Below are 19,027 nucleotides of genomic sequence, written 5' to 3' on the forward strand. Positions count from 1 at the left end.
TCTGTCTTAACATTCTAAGTTCAAATGCCACCAAAGGAGACTTTGCTCTTCATCCTTTTAAGGCCTAGTCCATATATATATATATATATATATATATATACACACACACAAAAATACATGGTTTTTCCTACCACTGCCTGACAACTGGTGTTGGTTTGTTCATGTCCCCATAATTTAGACAGAATATGTAGTACCAGACTTAAAAATAAACTACTGGGGTCAATTTGTTTGACTAAAACCTTTCAAGATGGTCCCCCAGCATGGCCACTGTCTAATAACTGAAACAAATGATGAAAAATGCTTACAACAATGAAAAAAAGGCAAACACTTTATGTTTAAAAACCATTTTATTCCCACCTCTCTCTGTTACACTAACAATATAGCATTAATACAACCATCGTTTTCTGGATTGTTTGTTACTTGTGCATATTTACCTGCAAGGAAAAAGGAGAAAAAGGATAAATTAACATGGAATATTTTATCACAGTGTAAACATTATTATAATAATTACTCAGGGTGACGGATTGGCAGAAGTGTTTTGAGGAAGAGAGAAAAAAAATCATTTGCAGTATTTGTTCCAATATATTCAGAGTTCAAATCTGGCTGAGGCCAAACTTTGCTTTTGATCCCTCTAGGACAGTGGTTTGCAAACAGGGTCCCTATGACCTTTGGGGGAAGGGGGAGAGCACATAAGATTTGGGGGGATGGGTCCACACAAGTAAAATAGTAAATTAGGGATTCACAGTAGTATCTTAAAGGCCAATGAAAACAATTTTGCTTTTGAAGTATTTATTGCTAGAAACAACTTTCTCAAACATTCTGTAAATTAGGGATCCACAGAAATATCTTGAGGGCCCCATGAAAAAGTTCTGCTTTTTACAGGCTAGTTATGTAATGCTGGTGTCAGCCACAACTATGATCTCAATTGGCTTGACAGGTTTTCTCAAATGTGTTATATTGCCAAAATGTCTCAGTCACTTGTCACTGCCTCGGTGAGGCCCAATGTTCGAATGGTATGGCTTACGTGCCAGTTACGCAACACTGGCATTGGCCACAAATTTTGGCACAACGCCAGCAATTGTTTTTTTTTGGGGGGGGGGGGGGGAATAAGTTGATCACATCAACTCCAGTGCTGAATTGGTGTTTGCTTTAATAATCCCAAAAGGATGAAAGACAAAGTAGATCTCAGTGGAATTTGAACACAGAATATAAAGACAGACAGAGTTCTGTTAAGCATTTTGCCCAGTGTGCTAATTATTCAATTTGTGATATTATCATGTCTGTAAGGGGGTGAGGAGTGGCAAAGATTGTGATGCTCTGAGCAGTAATTAATTTTGTTGATTAATGACATACGTCAAATTCTGACAGTCAGCTTCAACAATGCACTGGTGGTCTGCAGGAAATAATTACTATATTCAGTTAAATAAACTACAGCTGCCCCAACACATTATGAGTGAGTGCATACAAGTTATATTATGTAATAAAAAATTTATACAGGCTCAAGGGATCACCAAAACCCAAGTAACAGGGTAGACAGAGACGACAATAACAGCAGGACCTTTCAGTTAGTATATAAGGTTGCTTAATGTAAATACCATATAATTCATTTCTATATCAATTATAGTGGAGGCGCAATGGCCCAGTGGTTAGGGCAGTGGACTCGCAGTCATAGGATCGCGGTTTCAATTCCCAGACTGGGCGTTGTGAGTGTTTATTGAGCGAAAACACCTAAAGCTCCACAAGGCTTCAGCAGGGGATGATGGCGAACCCTGCTGTAGTCTTTCACCACAACTTTCTCTCACTCTTACTTCCTGTTGTGCCTGTAATTCAAAGGGTCAGCCTTGTCACACTGTGTCATGCTGAATATCCCCGAGAACTACGTTAAGGGTACACGTGTCTGTGGAGTGCTCAGCCACTTGCACATTAATTTCACGAGCAGGCTGTTCCGTTGATCGGATCAAATGGAACCCTCGACATCGTAAGCGACGGAGTGCCAACAACAACAATCAATTATAAAAGGTTGTGCATTTTTTTTTTAACCTTGACAATTTTTCCCCACAGCTTTAAGCAACTGTGAGATGAAAAGCAGACTGAGACAAACAGAATACTATGTCCTACCCAGGACAAGTTAAATGGTTGTAATAAAGAGTTCAGTGTTAAAATATGGTCAGTATGTTATGTTATACAAGATTATTAGTTCTTCTTGAGCCCTAAAGCAGGTTACACAGTTTCTATGAAAGATAAGTGACCAAGATCATAACAACCCATGAGTATAAATCTGGTCTATTGCAAGTGATTTTGAGGGGAGATAACAAGTCAATTACACTAACCCCAGTACTTGACTGGTACTTTTTTCTTATCAACTCCTAAGAAATGAAAGGCAAAGTTGATCTTGGCAAGATTTGAGCTCAGAACATAAAGAGCCAGAAGAAATTCCACTTAGCATTTTGTCAAATGTGCTCATGATTCTGCCAGGTTGCCACATTATACTAGTTTATAAGTAGTTGAAATAGTTCTGTAAGTCTACAATGCTGGGTTCAATTCAACCGAATCAGTGTATCCTTAATCATAAAACTACAACACTAACCTTTTTAGTTAAATATAGATTTGTTGAAATACACTATATTGTTCCAATTAATTAAACTGGTATGTGGAGCGAAAATTAACATGAAATATTTTTTAAAAAAGATTTTAATTTAAATCACTTAAAAACAAGTTTGTATCAAAGAATCAGGCAGGTTGGTATCATTACAAGGGTTAAGACAAAATGCTTGAGGATTCCTAACAACTCAATGCAGGAGGAGGGGAGTAACCAAATATTAAATTTACTATTGTAACTATACAGGTAAGCAGATCAAATAATATTTGCCAAACTATTGTAATGAAGTGTATAACAAACTTACCCCAGATTACTTTACCACCTTGCGTCACTAAACCCAATTCACTTACATTAACCTAAAATAGAATAAAAATTGTTAAGAGAGAGAAAAAATATAGGATTAAGTATTTTTCCTGTATATGTTAAGTCGTCACTTAATGATTAGAGACCACTTTTCAAAGAAAGTTTTGATTTTTAAAAATAATCACAAAAGTTGAGCAACAAGTGGGTCCAATGTTAATGATAAATATTACAGAATATAAACGAAGGGATTAAAGTTATTTCCCTTAGATTAGAAAGGTCGTAACTTCCTTTAAAACAAATGTAAAGAGGGGTTCACAAATCTTGCAGTTTCAGTAAATATAGAAGTAACAAACGGATTTCATAACTTGCAGGATGTTATGGCCTGATGGTTGAGGTAGGATTTTTATGGTTGGATGCACTCCTTGTTGATAATCTATTGCTGTTTTTCAGGTAATGGCTCTTTTCTTTTTATTCCAGAGGACCTCAAAAATGCAGACCAAAGTTTGTTGCAGGCTTGTCACCAGATTTTGGTCCCAGGGGCCCTTCAGAATATTCTGGGTGGGCACTAATTTGCAACAACGGTATAGTGGAGTTTCGAAATAAGTGCACCAGTGAATAGTGAGGGGGAAGTGCTGACCAGTGCACCCCCTTAGCAACAGGCATGGTTTGTCGACAGAAATACCAACAAATGCCACCAGTTGCAACCCAGCTACAAATCGAGACGTCACTGGTTTCAGGTTTGGAATTTAAGCAGTAGCTTATCAATAATGTGCTGTAATATTTCTACCAGACCACAATCAAGTTGAGCTACTTATCGAGCTAGTTTGCCTACAATTACATAGTCTACAAGCTAAATCATCATTGACATCATTGTAACGTTCACTTTTCCATGCCTGCATGGGAGCATGGAGTTTATAATGAGGCAGATTTTCTATGGCTAGATAACCTTTCTGAAGCCAACCCTCATCCGTTTACAAGCAAGATAAATATTTCCCTGTGGCAAGTCATGTTCTCACAGAATATTGGAAATGAAGGATACTAATTGTATGATAGTAACACTCGTCTACAACCAATCACATGATATCAAGACAAAGAGACAGTAAACACATATATACCTATATATATATATATATATATATATATATATATATATATATATGATGGGCTTCCTTCAGTTTTTATCTACCACATTCATTTACAAAGCTTTGGTCAACCTAGGACTATGGTAGAAGACACTTGCCTTAGGACCCAATACCTTGTTGTTGAGAATCAAACTTCTTATCACTAAGCCACACATGCACCTATTACAGTCTTACACAAAAGCATTTGGCCATTGTGCTGTTTGCATTGAAAGGCCTAGGGAAAAACATTACTTTGCATGGAAATAAGAGAGGGTTGGTGACAAGAAGACCATCCAGCCATGGGAAATCTACCTCAATAAATTTCATTTTGATTCTTGCAAGTCGAGCATGGGTAAATGGACATTAAAAGGAAAAAGAGAGAAAAGCTGCAAAGTGAATATATGAATATTGTCTCCTTACCTCAATAATGGTTCCTTTGGTGATAACTCCTAGAGATGTGTACATGGGTGAACTTGGATTCTTCTTTACACTTATGATGGGCAAATGAAATGTAGCTCTCAATTCTGGGTGGGTTACATGAGCTTTCTTGAAACGAAGACCCTGTGAAAGAGATATATATGTATATATGTATATATATAAGTTCAAATTTACAGAAAACAAGATGAAGACGGGAGGGAACGATAAGCAGGTGTATTAGTTTAACACTCAGAAAGAATGGAAAAGTCTGATACTTCAAACTTATGCTCTTCAACAGAAAGGATTAACAGGAAAAATATGGAGAGAGAAAAAAAATTTTGAAGGAATTAAAGGTTCAACATGATGAAAATACATACATACATACAATAGGTGTGTTTTATATGATATATAGGTGTGAATAATCATATTTAACAAGTTTGTGTGCACTTGGACATGGAAAGACAATTAGCATCTAAAACTGTCCAAGAGAAGAAAAATTCTCCTTACAGACAATATATATGAAAAACACACCACTGGGCCACAGTCCAAGGATATCATTCATGGCCCAGTGGTGTTTGCATCCATATTGTCTATAAAGCGAATTTTTTTTCACTCAAGTCAATTTCTGCACCTAGTACATTTTGTAAAGTGGTTGGCTGTAGAAGGTATGCCAATAAAGCCCATGCAATTTGGTGCAGCCCCTGGCCTTGCCATTTCCTGTCAAGCTGTCCAACTCATGCCAGCATGGAAAATGAATACTAAATGACACACACACACACACATTTTTTTTGTACAAAGTCTGATCCTTATTTATTAGTTACTTCGGATGAACAGAAACATAAACAGACCAAGTGAGGTAGGACAAACAGAAAGGCACCACTATCTCTTTTCTTCCCTTTGCTTTTCTCTCTCCCTCCCTCCTTACCACCTACCCCCCTCTCTCTCTCTCTCTATATATATATATATGTATATATATATATATATATATATATATATATATATATATATATGACGGGCTCCTACAGTGGGAATGAACTTGAAACCATGTGGTTGCAAACGAGCTTCCTAACCACACGCGCGCGCACGCACACATATATAATTGACAGACTTTAGAGAGCAATTCATGGGTCAAGAATTTCGTGCATTGGCACTTATCAAAAACTTCAATATTTATAAACACAAAACAATGTTACGTTAATAATAGTTGTGATATTTTTTAATAAATTCTTCCACAATGCTGAGAAGGGAAAAAGTTAGGAACAGAAATTGAGTTTAATCTAACAAATGAAAGAAACTTTAACAGAGAGCGCAAACCTCTCAACGATTATTCGGAGATGATTTTTAAAATGAGAAAATCTGAAATAAACTCGACTGCTCTCACAAACAAGAATACTAAAAATGAACCCGACCGCCCATAATCCAGAATCCTTGCCCGGTACCGGATCGATCCCAAAATCTAATCAGTTCGTGCCAGTCACGAGGCCAAACATCCCTGAAAGTTTAATCCGAATCCATCCATCAGTTCTTGAGATATCTTGTCCGCAGAGAAACAAACACGACTGAAACAATACCTCCGCCTTCCGCCTTTGCCAAGACGGAGGTATTGTTTAAGAAATGGAATGAAGGGAGGTAATTCAAAAACGGGAGTTAACTTTCGAAGACTTCCTTTAAAATCCATGAGAGTTATCTTTCTTGATATATCAATGTTTACAGTCCCGTTTGACATTAAAATATTAATGAGGTTCTACGAGGATGGCTGAAAAGTTCATAGGCTGACTGTGAAGGAGTAGTGCTAGAGATGTGGAATCTTGCATGCATCAATATCAACTCTTTTTTATTAATAACTGAATTGTTTCTTTCAGGTAAACTGATACCTCACTGTTTAAAGAAGACTTCAAAAGTAACCTGCAGAACATTCATGCTGACATAGTCACTACATTAGGAGATGGTGCTCGAGCAGTGCTAAAGTGGGCAGCTGAATTCAGGAAGGGAACAGAGAGTCTTGAAGATGGTCCTAGGTCTGGACATCCTGCAGCTGCCATGATCGAGGAAAACAATCATGTTCACTACATGGTGATGGATGACAAGCAATTGACTATAAATCAAATAGCCAATCATCATCATCGTTTAACGGTCGGGTAGTCCTGGCAACGACCATGCTCAAAATGGTGTATTTTACGTGCCACCTACACAGGAGCCAGTTCAGCGGCACTGGCGCGATCTCGCTCGAATGTCTTTACACGTGCCACCGGCACAAGTGCCAGGAAGGCGACACTGGGCACAGGTGCCATCATGATTTCACTTTCGCTTGCCCCAACAGGTCTTCGCAAGCAGAGTTTCATGTCCTGCATAGGAGCCAGTCTAGCGGCACTGGCTAGACTGGCTCCTATGCAGGACACGCCAATGTTATTAGCATATCCAATGTGACAGTTGAGAATATTCTGCACAATGAACTTGGTGTGACAAAGGTTTCTGCTGAGTGTCTTCTGATATCTGATCATAAGTGCACATCACGGAGAAAATCTGACATTGTGTAAGCCAGATCCAGTTGGTTTCCCTGAATGTTTCTTGAGCCAGGATGAGTGTCAGAAAAAAAGAGAATTCATGTAACGGAAACACCCCTTCTTGCCTGCTCCAAAGAAGACCAAGGTTGTTTCATGTGCAGGGAAGGTGATGGTCTCAGCTTTTGGGATGCAAAAGGTATTGTGTTTATTGACTATCTTCAAAAGGGTCACACTATCGATGCTGAGTACCATGCGAGTTTGCTGAGGCATTTACGAAAGGCTATCTCGACCCAAATGTCCAGGAAAACTCACAAAAGGAACCTTGTTTCATCAGGACAATGCTCCAGTACAGAAATCCTTGGTTTCAGTGGCTGCTGTGTGTGACTGTGGTTTTGAACTGACTGATCATTCCTCCTTATTCTCCTGAGTTGGCCCAACCTGAATAGGATCTGTTCTCATCATCATCATCGTTTAACGTCCGTTTTCCATGCTAGCATGGGTTGGACGATTTGACTGAGGACTGGTGAAACCGGATGGCAACACCAGGCTCCAATCTGATTTGGCAGAGTTTCTAATGCCAACCATTCAGAGAGTGTAGTGGGTGCTTTTAAGTGTTACCCGCACAAAGGCCAGTGAGGCGGTACTGGCAACGGCCACGCTCAGAATGGTGTATTTTATGTGCCACCTGCACAAGAGCCAGTCCAGGGGCACTGGCAACGATCTCGCTCGAAAATCCTACGAAGGCCAGTCAGGCGGTACTGGCAACGGCCACGCTCAAAATGGTGTAGTTTATGTGCCACCCACACAAGAGCCAGTCCAGGGGCACTGGCAACGATCTCGCTCATAAAAATATAAAAAAACACTTGGCTGGGCACTAGTATCAGTGATGATGAGGTCATATCTGCTGTTGAAGACTTTTTTGACAAACAGGATTAAAACTTCTTCTCTAATGAGATCCAAAGCACTGTAACACTGATGGAAGAGAGTGAACCACAAGGGGAACTATGTTGAAAAATAAAGTTCATTTCATCACATTCCATGAAAGTATCTTGGCCAGCCTTTGAACATTTCAGCTGACCTTCGTATGAATACTGTGCTTTCTTGATTTGCAAGGAAAATATTGGATGCAAATATTGTTAATTCCATATTTTAGATTATCTGCAGTTAAAAGGGAAACAACAAAACCAATACAAGTGAGAGATATCAATCAATGGGATTTTGTTAAGACTAATTAGCAGACTCATTAGAGCATTGCATGAAATGTCTTGTGATATTTGACAATTGGCGTTCAGAGTTGAAATCCTGCAAGAAGCCCGTTTGTGTGTGTATGTGTATATACATTTATATAGATGAATGTGTGTGTTACTGTTTCTTTGACAGTTGTAAATGAGTTTTCTATCTTCCATGAAAACATATCAGGTTACAGGAAGATATGCTCTTACTTAAAAGCAGGCATGGATTGGTAACTGGAAGGGCATTCAGCCAAAGAAAATCCGCCTCAACAAATTCTGTCCATCCATGCAAGCATAGAACAGTGAACATTAAAAAGACGATGATGATAATGAACTTGAACCACAAAGTAGTTGCAGCAAAGAAGGTGCAAATTAGAATACTTACCATTGGCCGAATAAATCTTTCGAATTTTGGAGGCTTCCTTGTGAAACCGTCACCAACAAATGTGACTTTTGTTACCATTCGTTTCCAAGCTTTCTCTGTAAAAATAGAAAACAAAGTTCCATAAGACATTCAGTTCATTTATTACAAGTGTCTGCAGAGATACAAACATAGCAGCTGCCTGTGTCTCTCATATACACGTGTATGTGTGTGTGTCTATGTATAGACACACTTAGGCACATGGTTCAGTGGTTAGAGCATCAGGCTCACAATCATAAGGTAGTGAGTTCAATTCCTGGACCAGGCAGTGTGTTGTGTTCTTGAGCAAGACATTAGAAATGAGTTGTGGCATTACTGGTGCCAAGCTGACTAGGCCTTTCCCTTGGGTAACATCGGTGGCATGTATGCATACGGCTGATCTTCCATAAGCAACTTTGTGTGAGCTTGTGCCTCGTGTCGAGGGGGATAACTTTTTAGGTGTAATCCCATGGTCATGGTCATTCATGGGCGAAGGAGGTCTTTACCCTTTTTGTTGTTGTCGGCACTCCGTCGCGAGTTCCAGTTGATTCGATCAACAGAACAGCCTGCTCGTGAAATTAACACGCAAGTGGCTGAGCACTCCACAGACACATGTACCCTTAACGTAGTTCTCGGAGATATTCAGCGTGACACACTGTGACAAGGCTGACCCTTTGAATTACAGGCACAACAGAAACAGGAAGTAAGAGTGAGAGAAAGTTGTGGTGGAAGAGTACAGCAGGGGTCGCCACCATCTCCTGCCAGAGCCTCGTGGAGCTTTAGGTGTTTTCGCTCAATCTGGGAATCGAAACCGCGAGTCCATTGCCCTAACCACTGGGCCATTGCGCCTTTATACACACACAAGTACTTGGACAAAAGTTTGTTGTTCTTCATACATTTATTTTTCCATGCTTGTATGGGTTTGATGAACATGTTATTGAGGCATTGTTTTACAACCAGATGCCCTTTTTAACTCTATACTTTACCACTTTCTCAATTAAGAGATCACTTACTCCAAACACCTGTGAAGTTACAAAGTGCCAGGGTGATTTGTTGACAAGAGAACCTAACAACACTGACTGTCACACTTCCATATAAGCAACTGCAGATATCATACACAGTCTTCTTTCAATTTCTGCCCGTCAAATCCACTCAGAATGGTTAAACTGGTAGAATCAGAGCACTCAACAAAATACCTAGTGGTATTTTGTTCTGGCTCCTTACATTCTGAGACGAAATCCCGCTGGGTTCAACTGTGCCTTTCATCTGTATTTTTGGGGGGAGGGGGGTGATGAAAAATACCAATCCAGGGCAGCTGATTAGTGGAACAAAAGGGATGTTGAACTGGATACCTCTCAAGAGTATTCTGGACCTTTGTGTTTTGAGTTCAAATCCCACCATAGTCTACTCTGGTGGCAGGCAATCTATCATCCAGTCTGACACAAGATGTGCCTTTAGCCAAGGCCGTTTTGTTGTAAGTATACAAGCCAGGTCCTCCCTCCCCTCCCACTACACTCAGATGCCCTGTAAAGAGTCATGATCATTGCCTTGCCTCCTGATTATAAAACAAAATGTGGTTTCACCCAAACTAGGCAGGTAAAATGCTTAATGTCATTTCATCCATCTTTACATTCTGAGTTCAAATTCCACCAAAGTCAACTTTGCCTTTTGTCCTTTCAGAGTTGATAAAATAAGTACCCGTTGAACACTGGGGTTGATGTAACTCACTCTCTCCCTTGAAATTGCTAGCCTTGTACCAAAATATAAAAGTAATATTTACTTACTTTGTCTTTTGCCAGTTTTGACTACTTTGAAAACTTCTGTCTCACTGATACCCTTTACTTTGGGGAGAGGCACATTCCATTTACCCTGAAAATAGAAAACATTACTTTTAGACAGAAACAAACATCAATTTTGCTATGTATACAATGGCAACCAAAATTAATCAACTTGTGTTAATTCTACAATAATTGCACAAAATAAATTAAACACTAAACACAGTTTTGTACTACACCAGATTTGCTTTTGGAATATTTCAATTTTCATCAAAACGGTTTTTATGCTTTACACTTTTGTATCAAACTAATACACACAAAGAGGTTACAATAAAGTACCCTCATTTTAGAGTAAGAAATACTAAAGATGCAGAATAGTTCCCAATGGGCTACCATACATCTAACATAAGTTATTGTTTTGTGCAATATCTGTTAATTCATATAATAATTATATTGTAACTTTTATCAAAAGAACACTAAGTTTGAAATGAATATATTTCATCATCATCATCGTTTAACCTCTGCTTTCCAGGCTGGCATGGTTTGGACGGTTTGACTGAGGACTGGTGCACCAATCTGATCTGGCAGAGTTTCTACAGCTGGATGCCCTTCCTAATGCCAACCACTCCAAGAGTGTAGTGGGTACTTTTACGTGCCAGTCAGGCGGTACTGGCAACGGCCACACTCAAATGGTGTTTTTTACATGTCATCTGCACAGGAGCCAGTTCAGCAGCACTGGCAACGACCTTACTCGAATGTTGCTTCTCACGTGCCAGTAAGGCGACTTCTCATATGTATATTTGCAATAAATATATGCTATTACTTTTCTACATTTTATTAGCATAATTGCAATCTAGTCCATCAAAATCTTACCTCTATAAAATTTCATTAAAAATTACATATTTTTCATTAAGTTGATGTCATGTTCCAGAAAACAACAAAAAACTTTTCTATAGCATTTCAAGCATTTCAGTGATATCAGACAGAATAAACTTTTGAATTTTTAAAAGATTTAGCAGTAAAACTATGATTGGTTATAAAGACTGTCAGTTTAGAATATAAATCTTAGTTACGGGATTGCCTGTTCCAACTATGATGCCATAGAATACCTAAAGCTTAACACAAGTAATGATGTGTAAATTCAAAACCTCAGAACTATGCCATTCAACATTAACTATTTAGCCACAAACTTCAACTTACAACATGAAGAGCTCTACTCAAAGCAGAAGTCTCACTTCTGTTCATCAGACACAAACTTAAATTTGCAAATGTTATAACAACTATATATTTGATGGCAAACAAGATGCACCCTAATTTCATATTTGCATATTTATGAAAAAAAAAGTTGTTTGTTGACAAGAGAACCTAACAACAGACTACCACACTTCCATATAAGCAACTGCAGATATAACACAAACACACATAAAGTCTTCTTTCAATTTCTGCCTATCAAATCCACTCACAATAGCAAACTGGCAGAACCAGAGCATTATATTAAAGCACATAATGTAATCTTAACTTTGCATATAGGAACTGAGATCATTTTTTGGAGCAGGAAATGTGCATCTTATATGCCATCAAATACAGTATATATACTTAAGCACAAAGTTATGGCCTTAAGGGTTAAATAGTTCAAAGCTTTGACCAAATCTCCTAAATTTCACAATGTAGAAAGTGATAACTTACAGCTTTCTCCTTCCGTTTCTGTTTAATCATGTTCGACAAAACCTTAGCCCTTGTCTGACCCTCCCTGTCCAACAAATATGCTGGTACGGCTCCTTCTGGGACAGCATCATCAGCCTTCTGTTTTGTTTTCTTCATTTCATGCATTCTTATGCTATAAAATACAATAAAGACAATATTTAGCATTACAAATGAGCGAAATATTTCACTAAAAAGAATAACCTAGCTGTTAGTTTCTCTCTCTCCCCAACATTTCTGTACCAGCTCTACATGTCTTAGTTCACCAAGTGCCTTCTACATTGTCCTGTGTGCAAAGCATTACTCCAGCTCAACAGATGCCACAACAGAGAGCTGACAATTCACAATACCCCAGTGTAGTTTAGAAGTTTACTTCACAATCACACAGTTCCAGGTTCAACTCCACTGTGTGATACCATGAGCGAGTGTTTTTATACACCACAGTACTGGGCTGACCAAATTTTGTCAGTGAAATCAGTGACAGACGCTGTGCAGCAGACAATCATAGAAGGCAAACTACCAGAGTTGTAAGAGTGTCAGATAGAATGCCCCTGCATTGGAGTTCAAATCCTGCTGAGGTCAACTTTGCCTTTCATCCTTTAAGGGTCAATGAAAAAGTAGCAATCCAGGGGACAAACTGGCAGAACTAATAGTGTTGGTCAAGATACCTTGCAGTATTATTTTCCAGATCTTTGCATTCTAACAGCAACACCTGTAACAACATGGGTACCAAGTAATATCAGCTCCTGAGTAGCAGCCATACCTTTGGGCAACATTAGTATCATGGAAAAGGGACACTTGCACACATGATCAAATGCCAGTCTTTCACAAGAAGCTTTACCTAAGTTTGCACATACAAATGCTGATAAATGGTCAGCTCTGACTGATGGAGGCTCCAACCTTTTTACACACACACAATCAAATTGGCTTGGATCAGGAGATGCAAAAACTCTGAAAGGGGCAGTGTTAAACTGGACACATGCTGGGGTTTGATCAACGCATTATTTATGGGATGACCCAATATATTAGCACTTGGTGGTGGTTTTCAAATATGTCTTTCATATTTTGAGTTCAAATTCCTCCCAGGTTCACTTCCATTTCTGCCTTGTTCTGTATTCAATAAAAGTGGTGGGTTCAACTTAATAGACAAACTGAAAGTGATGCCCCAGCATGGCCACAGACCAATGACAAACTAGTAAAAGCCAAGATTAATAAATTTACAGTAAATGTTGTTGTAAGATTAAAATACATACGTCTTTTTCATTTGTATCTTCTCAGCATGTCGTTTCTTGTGATATAATTTGGCCCTGTGAAGAGACAAAGTATTAAATAAAATGAGACATGGTTTAGTTTAAAAGAAAGGTAGTATTCTGAACATTATTATTAATGAACTAAGATTATTAACTCTTTAGTATTCATATATCAACTGCAATGCTTATTTATTCACAATGTTTTGAATTAACCATGCATTATCTTGTAGCCTGGAGATTTCAATGGCATGACTATTTATGTTTAGAATGACATTGTAGGATATGTATGAGAGGCCAAATCTTGCCAGTTTGAATATAAAGCAGGTCAAATATTTGGGCCAGATTTGGCTGGTTTAAATCAAAGAATACATTTACATTAAATGGGAATGAGCAATAAAGAAACAGGAGATACATTTCTTTGTTAACCACAATGGAGTACAGTAGCTGTACTTTAAGGTTTAAAATGCTTAAGTACTGTTGAATATGTGATAGGCTCAAACTGTACAACTACACCTCTTATACTGTGCCATTATTCAAGGCACATAAATTTGCCTGCCTCTGACTGACAAATTTCCTACCTTTTCACTTTACTGCTAATGAGCAGTAAGAGGAGACATTGTTCCCCCATCTTTTCCACCAAAAATATCCAAATTTGCAAAAATTCATTTAATCCCTTTTGATAACCCATCTGAAACTGTCCTTATTTATACAATACAAATTTGCTGTTTTGATGTAATCTACATTAAAATCTTCCATAAAATTTCATGTTAAATTATGTTCCAAACACCAGCTTAACCTTCTTGATTCCATCTTGCATGAAACTGCCATTGCTTCTATGATACAATTCATCAGTTTTAAAGAGATATAAATTAAAACTGTCTATCAGAATTTCATGTTAATGTATGTTCTAAACACCTACTTAATAATTTTATTATTAAATTCTTTATTTAAAAAAAAAAAATTAATTGAAACAAAGTAGTATATTTGAACAAAAATATGGTAATAAAGGGGTTAATAATAACAATTATTTTATTAAATGTTTCATAATTTTGAAAATTGAAATAAAGGCAGTGTATTTCAAGAGAAATGAAGTAACAAAGGGGTTAAGTTCATGATAATACAGAAACTAAATATTAGCAATTTCTCATCAATATCAGTCTGTGTACTGTTAGATTCTTGTATTAAATAAGGTAAAATATATTTCTAGAAAACAAAAAACTGTACTGACTCATAGTGAACCAATAGCAACCCCTCCCCACCACCACCCATTGCCAAAGAAGGTCAACAAAATACAGAAAGTAATACTTACTTCAAACCTCTGAGTTTCTGTGCCTTATCAGACATAATGTGAGGCATACGGCCTTCCTTCTTTCGTCTGGGGAAAAGAAGAAAATGTAACTGAATAAAACAACATCTACATGAACAGATATATCTTTTATGAGATGCAATGATAATGATATAATTTAAGATATCATAAATGAAAAGATGAATTTTAAGTAAAAGTTAGCTAATTACTTTTCTTACTGTTTTGATCATGACAGTTTTCCTTGCTGGCACTGAATTTGAAGGGATTCACAAGGGGAAATATATCTAGCAGCTATTGTTATCCCATTGAACTTTGCCACAACAGACTTATGACACAAAGGCTGCTAATTAAATTTACCTTTAAGCTCCATTTTTTTTTTGTCTGGGGTTAAAATGCATATTCTGTCATGAAGCATGATTGGAATATAAGAGCATTCCAAGAATATTGTCCAATATGAAGTTCTTAGAAGGGTTATTTTACAGTTGGTTGCCCAACTAATATACCAAGCAGAAAAACTGAAATGCATTAAATGTGACTTCTATTTTTTTTTTTTTTCATCCAAGATGTGGAATAGAGGTTGAAATCTGGCAGCTCATCTGCTGGGCTGAATTTCAGTAATATTGGAAAATGCATTCAAGCAAATTGTCTACGCTTATTAAAGAGTTTAAAGAATAAGGTAAATACTTATTATGAAGTGAATTAGTATAAGTGGTGTGTGTTAAAGTAATGACAGTAATGTTAAAAAATACAAAGAGAATTTAACTATCAGGGAATCAGAACTAATGCAATGGTTTATTTATTCCCCAACTGGTCTAGTTTTGTATTTGAATATTTTTATCATCTGCATCACTGTCATTTCACCAACATGTTGTAATGCAACTGTACAAATATGTGGTGTAATGACTACCAATATAAGTAGATTGAAGTTATAATTGTGTGTTACTGTATTAAATCATTTTGAAATAGAACCTTCTCCAACTGTCTTCCGGTGTCATAGTTTAACATTTGCAATTACTTTCATCTGACATTGGTTATGCATGAGAGAATACTGGCAAGATTCATTTGGAATGAGGAAACTACATGGCTAAGCCCACACACACATTTGCAAGAAAGTATATAGAGCCTGAGAGATATGTTTCCTTGCTTGTGTGTATGTACAGATATGTGGGCTTCTTACTTTAAATAACAGGTAAAGATTAGAGGCAGAAAGGGCAACGGGTAATAAAACAATGCCTCAATAACATATCCATCTAACCTATGCCAGTATTGAAAAATAGAGACATAAAATGTGTGTATATATATATATATATATATATATATATATATATATATATACACATACATACATACACACATGCCATATTTAAGATGCCCATTTTTTCCAGACAAATGTCTCCCCGCCAAAAATCACTCCTATATGTGAAAATTGGACTCTATACTCGAGTGCTTAAATACATTGAAAACTTTTTCTTCAATATGTGCTATTAAATTGGAGTGTGCTTTTATAGCATCAAATACAATGTGTGTGTATGTATATATATATATATACAAACACACAACAGGTTTCCATTTACCAAATCCACTCTGGGGTATTCAAAACACTTGTAATGCCAAAGAGTGGTACCAAACCCATACCTGCGTCTATATATGTGTGTTTTGTAAATATCTAGCTCCTAAAGACAGCTCGTAGATTAGTCAATTCATAGTGTGCAAGAATTTTAAATGACACAATCTACTTCTACCACTATCTTAAAAGAAATGTAAACATAAATGGCTCACTTTTTTTCTTCATAGTCAAACCGACGTCCGTAACGTTTACGGTGGAGTTCAATATGTTCGTTCTGCGGCTGAAATATTAAGAGAATTTAAAGGTTTTAAAAGAAACATTTTAACAAATTCAGTATAAATAGATGTTTGACATTACGTTAAACCAGGATTTGCATATTTATTTTTAATATGGTCCAGTAAATTCAAATATTAAAATGCTAATCATTATTGTTTCGTTACAGAACAGCTTCTCCTTTATGATAAATGTGTGTTCATAGCATTTGATTCATTAATCCAAGAGGCTCTGAAGCAACCCAGCGTTTCAACATCAATGTATCTCATCAGCCAGAGGCACTGATGAATATAAGACGAGCATTGACTTGTGTTTATAACTTCAGTGAACTGTTTGTCGACCAATATTGATATCTGCCAACCGATATCATCATATGCACGGTGAACAACAAAAATCAAAACGTTCATGATTTATTACATTCGATGCCATTCAATTTAACATCAGGTTTATAGCAGTCCTATGCTAATCACGATACTCTTCCCAATTCTCCATGTATAACAGTATGGAGCTTAACAGTTACAGAAAACATTGGAGTAGTAATTCCTTCATATTCCATAAAACTTCATTTGTTTAGCTGCACTCGTACAACTCACCTACATAGATATAATTATTGGTTATGTTGAATGTCTGACCACCTTTGATTACCAACCCACCTGAGATCACTTTGGTTCAATGATACAAATACATTGTTTTAAAATGATCTAGAGTAAAATTCTTCAACAAAATCTTATGTTTGTTCTAAACACCAGATTAATAATGACAAAATTATTTTACAGAATTCATTATTTTCAAAATTAAGTGGAACACAGTATATTCCAACAGAAATATATATCCGACAGGGATCCACAGTTTCTGTCAACCCGATTTCTTTAACAGGGATTGTGTTGTCTTGACGCAATATCCAGACAATATTAATAGTAAATAATATTTTTATTGACACATAATTTTCGAAGTACACACATAATGAAGCGTAATAAAATACCTCGTTGTAAAAAACAACGGTAATTTCCTATTTGACGTGCTTAAATTTGAATTTGTTTGTTTCAATTTCAACTCGATTAACATGTCTTGTGGACACCCTGCTGCTCCTTGATTTATTGTGAATCCCAACGCAATACTTACAGATCAGCAGATACTCAATGAAAAGCATACAATTACGACACTGGCCCAATCTTTGTCAAACTCAGAGATTTGTAATTGCTTGGTATGCCTGCCGTGGATTGTAGTGCCCAGGGAAAAAACTCTATTCAAAATAAGTCTAACGTTTTTCCTCACTTTTTAATCGCTGTTCGCAGTGTGTACTACTTATAATTATGAAATATTATATCGAAATAAACTTTTGGGATCACTATGATTTTACGAACGTCCAATAGGAAATTACCTAAACAAATAATTTCCTAACATAATAGGAAATGTAGCCATTATATACTTCTATAATATATTTGGCAGATACCAAAAGTTTTGGGGAAAATTGTTTAATGGAGTGTTTTGTATAAACCAAATATCCACACGTGTCGACAAATATTTAACGATAATATAAACTCTTAAAGTATTCTATGATAATTAAATGGTGGAAATATTTTATTATAAACTTTACTTACCATGTTTGGTTGTTATAAATATGATCCTTTCTTCTAAAACGTGGGAAATTAATTTGTTTTTGACAAGAAAAACAAATTTCGTGTCAGCGACCGAGGAGCGTGACACCTTGAAAGGAAGTTTCTTGTGCGCATGTCCGTAAGGGTAATTAAGTCACACATTATTATGGCGTCTGCTTGAAATTGCGTCAAACATACGTACACACACCCATGCAAACACGCACATATACAAAACTATCAGGGACCTATCTGCGGATGATGGATTTTCCAACAATAGCAGTAAAATCTGCCTCAAATTTAAACCTGCAATCTTAAAATAGAGTGTTACATTTGATAAAGCTGTTATAGATACACAATACCTCAATGAAAAAAAACGTAATGGCCGTAAGTGGAACACTTTTGATCACAGATCTGCTCAATAAGGGCTAACTTTGGGTTAAACAATAACAACAACCCTTCTCATAGGTTTGCTCCATCAGGTAATTTTACATAGGCACCATAAAAAATTAGCAGAAGCATGGTATACAGCAGTTCAAATGAAGAAGATATTAGAATAAAAGGACGTATTCTAGAATCTTGTTGCTTAGTGTTTGACATTACGAGCTAAACCAAACAGGATACATTATATCATCATCATCATTTAATGTCCATATTCTATGTTGGGATTAGAGTCAAACAGTTCATCGGGATGCATTAGTCAGACAGCTGTGTCTATTTTGGCAAATTTTCTACAGCTTGGTGTCGTTCCTAATACCAAACCACTTTACAGAATGTACTGGGTGCAGTTTTTTTTCCATGGCACCAGCACTAATGAAGTCACAACATCATCATCATCATCATCGTCGTCGTTTAACGTCCGCTTTCCATGATAGCATGGGTTGGACGATTTGACTGAGGACTGGTGAAACCAGATGGCTACACCAGGCTCCAATCTGATTTGGCAGAGTTTCTACAGCTGGATGCCCTTCCTAACGCCAACCA

General features: G+C 37.0%; 1 protein-coding gene across 1 annotated transcript; it reads right to left on the reverse strand.

Moving 5' to 3' along the window:
- Nucleotides 1-328: 328 nt before the first annotated feature.
- On the reverse strand, nucleotides 329-18,186 carry LOC106882581 (ribosome biogenesis protein NSA2 homolog). The gene is made up of 10 exons (XM_014933307.3): nucleotides 18,050-18,186; nucleotides 16,388-16,455; nucleotides 14,612-14,677; nucleotides 13,306-13,359; nucleotides 12,038-12,188; nucleotides 10,361-10,445; nucleotides 8,562-8,656; nucleotides 4,444-4,584; nucleotides 2,904-2,955; nucleotides 329-434 (listed from the first exon to the last, which is right to left on the reverse strand). Exons 1-10 carry the CDS (start codon nucleotides 18,050-18,052, stop codon nucleotides 367-369), a joined length of 783 nt encoding a protein of 260 aa, XP_014788793.1. The 5' UTR covers nucleotides 18,053-18,186; the 3' UTR covers nucleotides 329-366.
- Nucleotides 18,187-19,027: the final 841 nt, after the last annotated feature.

The sequence above is a fragment of the Octopus bimaculoides genome, chromosome 2 (genome assembly GCF_046866305.1).
Source record: "Octopus bimaculoides isolate indiv1 chromosome 2, ASM4686630v1, whole genome shotgun sequence".
In the NCBI taxonomy this organism is placed as follows: domain Eukaryota; kingdom Metazoa; phylum Mollusca; class Cephalopoda; order Octopoda; family Octopodidae; genus Octopus; species Octopus bimaculoides.

What these genes read in the sequence shown, in the direction of transcription:
- LOC106882581 (XM_014933307.3), bottom strand. An exon ending in CAGAAACTCAGAGGTTTGAA is followed by an intron (nt 13,360 to 14,611) that starts GTAAGTATTACT and finishes GTCTCTTCACAG; the next exon opens with GGCCAAATTATATCACAAGA. An exon ending in CAAAACTGGCAAAAGACAAA is followed by an intron (nt 8,657 to 10,360) that starts GTAAGTAAATAT and finishes CTATTTTTACAG; the next exon opens with AGAAAGCTTGGAAACGAATG.